Below are 5,717 nucleotides of genomic sequence, written 5' to 3' on the forward strand. Positions count from 1 at the left end.
CCATGGCCGCCACCGGATCCTCGGATCCCTTCGTCAAGCTGTGAGTGGCCGGCGGTGGCTCCGGGCTGGAGCCGCCTGCTCTCCTTCCTCTGGAGCAAATGAAGGAAATTCAGGGCAAACCCGGTGTCATCCTGCGGGTCCTGCTTGAGCTTCACCTCTAGTGGCGTCCCCAGTGTGGGTGGTGTTGGCCCAGCCATTGGGTCCGTCACTCCCCGATGCCCAAATCCCTGTGGAATTACCTCATGGAGAATCCCAGAATTGTTTAAGGCTGGAAAAGACTTCAGGAGTCCAAGCTTTGACTGATCACCTTGTGTCTGCAAGCGGAGGGCACATGGGGGATGTGGGATGGGTTTGGGGCTGGTGCCAACTTCCAATTACCAACTACCAACTTCCCTGGGATCCATAGGAGTGGGATTCCCACCCGTGACTCACCAAGGGTGTGGTGGGAGTCCAGGGACAGTGGAAGCTGGAGGAAAGGGAGTCGTTCTCTCCACCTCTGACCCACCCTGGCTGCAGGACAGAGGTGGCTCCGTGTCCCTCCGTGCCCTGCTTGCTGCCCCATAAACCCACATGGCTCCTGGGAATCCTGTGGGGTTTTTATCCCAACCTCGTGAGCTGCACCACAGAGAAATCCCTGCAGCCATTCCTGGTTTTTCCCTTTGCCTTCAGGAAAAACCTCTGTTCTCCCTAAAACTCATTCAGTGACTCTCATGTTGAACATATTCTGCTCATCTTTTTGTAGCTCAGTGGAGCTGAGCAGTTTCCCTTCCCAGTCTCTCTTTATTTGTTGTATTCTCCATTCCCACAAACAGAAGATGGTGGCTTTACATTTTTAAATCAGTGATCTAATTAATCCCAGCTCTAAATCGAGTTCTGGATCTGCAGCCAGGCTGCACAGCCCCAGCCCCACACTTTTCCCACATCCTCTGGAAGGTGGGAAGGGAGACTGGCTCTAAATAAATCTCTTCCAGCCCAGAAGCTCACTTTTTAAGCTTATGAACTCCCACTGTTCTTACACTTGAATTTTGAGCTATTTTCTGTTGCCCCCAGTTGGCTGAAACCTGACATGGGGAAAAAGGCCAAGCACAAGACACAGATTAAGAAGAAAACGTTGAATCCTGAATTTAACGAGGTACGGATGGATATTCTTTATATTATTAATTCAATTCACTGAGTGCTGTATTGAGTGGAGGAGGTGGAAGACGAACTCCCCAAGGCTTGGCTTTTTGCTCAAGCTCCTTTCCCACTCCTGTGCCCAAGAATATTTTTGGGAATGACTTTGCCATGGCAGCACCACACACCCTGAAAGCTCCCTGCATCCCAGCTGGGCATGTGGGTGGGATCAGCATTCCTGGGGGTGGAAAGTGGAAATTCTCCACTGGTGCTGCTTGGATGGGGCACCAGGAAAGGGCTCACGTAGGTGCTAGGGGTGAGCTCAGCTCCTGGAAAAGAGGTGCCACAGGGAGAGAGAGTTTTACCTTCATTAATTACATTTTAACCATCCTCTCCTTGGATTTTGAATCCAGGCTGAGCAGAGATCAGGCCCAACCCTTTAACTGCAGCTTTTAGGGTGTGTTTCCCTTTCTGCAGGAGTTCTTCTATGACATCAAACACAGCGACCTGGCCAAGAAATCCCTGGACATTTCCGTCTGGGATTACGACATCGGGAAATCCAACGACTACATTGGTGAGCCGCGAGCTGGGAGGCTCTGCCCTCTGGGGCAGGGGTTTGGTGCCTGGAATGGGGTTTGCTGGATGTCAGGGGGCCCTGGGTCACCTGCCCAGGTGGGATGATGGAATCTGGTGGGTGCACCCCCAACACTGCCCCAGCTCCAGCATCCTGGGATGCCTTTTGGGCAGGAAAAGCATCTCCAGGAAATTCCATGAGATTTTTCGTCCAGGAGGTGGAAAAAGCATTGTGGGGTGTGAGATGTGTGCCCATGGCAGGATTTCCTGGACATCAGCACCACTGTGCTTATGACTCCGCAAGGAGATAATCAATGCAACTTACTCGAGGTCACCAAATGTGGCAGTGTTCTTCACTCAGGGTTCACTAAATGTTGAATTTGCAAGGCAAATTCTTGACATGGGAAGAGATGAGAATCTTGACTCCATGTTTCAGAGGGCTGATTTATTATTTTATGATATATATTATATTAAAAGAAAATGATATACTAAAACTATACTAAAAGAATAGGAAGAAAGATTTCATCAGAAGGCTAGAAAAGAAAAGAAAAAATAATAATAAAATCTTGTAACTAACCAGAGAGCCTGAGACAACGATACTAAAAGATTAGAAGAAAGGATTTCATCAGAAGGCTAGCAAGCAATAGAAAAGAATGGTAATAAAATCTTGTGACTGACCAGAGAGTCCAAGACAGCTGGACTGTGATTGGCCATTAATTAAAAACAACCATATAAGACCAACCAAAAATGCACCTGTTGCATTCCACAACAGCAGATAATTTATTATTTACATTTCGTTTCTAAAGCCTCTCAGCTTCTCAAGAGAAAAAAAATCTTAGCAAAAAGATTTTTCATAAAATACGCCCATGACAGCCACCACCTCTGGGTACAAAGTCTGCTCTTCTCCCCTCTCCCCAGGCGGTTGCCAGCTGGGAATCACGGCCAAGGGCGAGCGCTTGAAACACTGGTACGAGTGTTTGAAGAACAAGGACAAGAAGATCGAGCGCTGGCACACCCTGCAGAACGAGAACCACGTGGCCAGTGATTAAAGGGAGCCTCTGCCCAGCCCTCCCTGCCCTCTGCCACGCCCCTGTAGGTCCCTGATGTCCCTGGTGTCCCTGGTGTCCCGTCTTCCAGCGCAGCCACGCCTTGCTACAGCCTCTGATCCCAGGGTCCTCCTCCTCCAAGCCCCCTCCACCCTCCCCTCCGCTAGAAACTCCCCAGATCTTTTCTATTCTCCTTTATTTATTTTCAGCTGGGGGAGGGAGGCTGTTGAGTTCCCCTGGTGTGTAATTTTGGCAAGCAATAGTTCTCCCCGACTGTTCCCCCCTCTCTCTCTCTCTCTCCGTTCCCGTCGCGTTTCTGACGCTCTGTGTCCCTCCAGCCTCCGCTCCTCGCGTCTCCCCACGGGGGAGATGGGAGTGCTGGGCTTGGGAGCATTAGCCTGTCCTCGCTTGTGTGATCTCAATACCTCAGTTGCAATAAGGAAAAAGCTCCTTGGCTTTGGTGTGGGTGTCACCGTTCGCCTGGTGTCCGTGTCGTCGTGGTTAGGCCAAAAATCCGGTGTCGCCGGCGTCATCCTGCGAGTCCTGCTTGAGCTTCACCTCTGCTCTGGCCCACCCGAGCAATGTTGTGGCACATCCTTTGCTGAGAAGATCCACCACCAACACCATAACAGCGACAAGGAGGGTTTAGGGAGCTCTGTGCTCGCAGGGGAGCAGGTTTGGGTTGGTTTTTGTCCTTTCCAGCCGCCGCGGGTGGTTCCTTCGCCCGAGGAATTCAGGGTTCCGCTGCTCTAGGAGCCCAGCTGTGTTTTAGGGTTGTGACTACCTCCTCCTCACCTCTGAGCTGTGTAGTAGTGACTGGCCGAGCCCTGAAGGGGTCCTAAGTCCCCTCAGACCCCTCCTGCTTCAAGGATTTACTGTTCCTCAGGAGGGAAGCTGAGGGAGCTGCTGCTTCCCCCCAGCCCCCTGATATGCGCAAGGATTATTGCTTTAAACCACCACAACTCCTGGAATTAGCTGGAACAATCTGAGATCTTCCAAACTTGGGTTGTTTTGGTTTGGTTTTCTTTCGTTTTTTTCCCAGTTTTCTGCACAAGAACCCTCAGCCTGCACTTTAAGGATGGCCTGGAGCTGTTGGATTTGGTCTGGACAGCAGGAGAGCACAGACTCCCTGCAGCTGCTGCTGCTGCTGGGCTCTGGAACCATTCCCTGGCTCTGGAACCATTCCCTGGCTCTGGAAAACCCCAGGCCCTGTGGATAGGAGCACACTAAGCACTATGGAATATGTGGAATTTTTTGTCACACTGAGCATGGTGTGTGAAACCTGCCCCTGAGCCCCCTGCACCCTCTGCTGCTGCTGCCCTCTCTTTGAGTTGGATGAGTTCTGTTTTCCTGGTATTTTCTTTATCTCCCCCCCAGCCCCAGCAGAACTTGCTGATGTGCCCTGAGTGTCCCCAGCCCTGGGTGACACAAACCCCTCTGTGCTGAGCTGGCCCAGCCTGGCACAGGCTCCCCGCTCCTTGGATCTCCAGGTGGGAAAAGCCAAACCAACCACCCCAGAGGGTCCAGCCAGAGCTGGGAATCCTCTTCCATCACCCCAGGTGATGTGATGATGCTTGTGGCTTGGGGTGAAATGGAAAAGGGCACCTGGAAATTTTCCCCTTTTTCATGGAATTTTCGTGCCAGTCAGGGTGACATCCCTGAGCCACCCTGGCCAGGACCAGACTGAAACAATTCCATTTTCTTGGACTGTTTCCCTCTGCACCCCATGGTGAAGCCTTCCTGCTCCAGGTCCAGGTGAGCTGTGGGTTGGTGGGATCCAGGATCAATGGTTGGACTCTCCCCTTTTCAACCTTGATGACTCCAAGCTGCCACCACCCTTACCAGAGAGATGGACCTGGCCCAAAAAATTCCTGTTCATACCCAGAGCAGCACATGGGCACGGAGCTGTGCTGAGGAAATGTGTGCCTGAGGGTGAAAAAAACCCTTTAAAAATCATTATTTAAGCAATTCCTTAATTTCCCCCAGTCCTGCAGCAGCCCAGCCTCCTTTGTATGTGCAGAACAACTCACTTAAGGTTACTCTTTTCCCATCCTGTATTCCCAGCCCCTGTTCAGCCTGCTTTCTTTGGGAAAAGGATACTCAGATCATCTCTTTGCACCTCCAAAAATCAAGTGCAACTTGCCAATCTCCTCAGTAATGTGCAAAACCACAGCCCTGGTCTCTGCCCCTCGCCCCTTCTCATTTTTTCTGATGGTAATTCCTGCCCTGAATGACTTCTTTTTGTTGTAAATAAAGCATGCACCTATGGATTGGGAATGGTGAAAAACAAACAAACAAACAAACAAAAAAAGCAAAAAAAAAAAAAGAAAATGAAAAGCCTCTTCTACTGCTGTTTGCATTCAGACTCGCATGCAGTGATTTTACAGCCAAATATCAGTTTACAACTGTTAAAGAGAAAAAGAAAACCTTACACAGGAATTAGAAATCCTCCAGTCTTCCGCTGCATGCAGCACAACATCCTCTCTTGATGTGGTATCTAATAAAGTGAGACTATTGGAAAAGAACAAAAAAATTACAGATTTTTGGTTTCTTTCATTCCCTGTGGGAACAGGAACCTCGTGGGGTGGACAAAAGGCCCGGTTCTGGGAATTCCTGGTGGGTTGGGGCTGCTGGAATTGGGTTGGGTTGGAGATGTTGAGAAGTTTGGGGTGGCTGGGAGGGAGATCCTGGCTCCCCCAGGAATTCCTGGGTTTGGGAATATCCTGGGTAAAATCGTGCAGGTTCAAATCAACCATGGGCTGCCCTCGCTTGGTGCCTGGGAGTGAAAACCCTGAGGAAAAGCAGTGGTGGTGGGAGAATTTTTTCCTTCCCAGTTCTCTCCCTCACCCCCAGTTTGGAGAGCAGGAGCTCCTCCCTTGGGGGGTGGCAGCTCCAATCAAGAAAGGATTTCCTTTTATTTCTTTCCTTTTATTTCCTTTTATTGGGGCGTTTTTAGGCTCAGTTCCCAGGGCATGGCTGGTGGGT

At 50.4% G+C, this 5,717-nt stretch overlaps 1 protein-coding gene across 1 annotated transcript in view; it reads left to right on the forward strand.

The window, feature by feature from the left end:
- The window catches only part of RPH3A (rabphilin 3A), a 23,298-nt gene extending 18,240 nt beyond the window's left edge, over positions 1-5,058 (forward strand). Inside the window, exons 15-18 of the mRNA XM_031059447.1 lie at positions 20-40; positions 1,051-1,132; positions 1,591-1,687; positions 2,605-5,058. Coding sequence (XP_030915307.1) covers positions 20-40; positions 1,051-1,132; positions 1,591-1,687; positions 2,605-2,735 — 331 coding nt within the window. The 3' untranslated portion in view covers positions 2,736-5,058. The remainder of the gene's footprint in view (positions 1-19; positions 41-1,050; positions 1,133-1,590; positions 1,688-2,604) is intronic.
- The last annotated feature ends 659 nt before the right edge of the window (positions 5,059-5,717 follow it).

The sequence above is a fragment of the Geospiza fortis genome, unplaced genomic scaffold (assembly GCF_000277835.1).
Source record: "Geospiza fortis unplaced genomic scaffold, GeoFor_1.0 scaffold145, whole genome shotgun sequence".
Taxonomy (NCBI): domain Eukaryota; kingdom Metazoa; phylum Chordata; class Aves; order Passeriformes; family Thraupidae; genus Geospiza; species Geospiza fortis.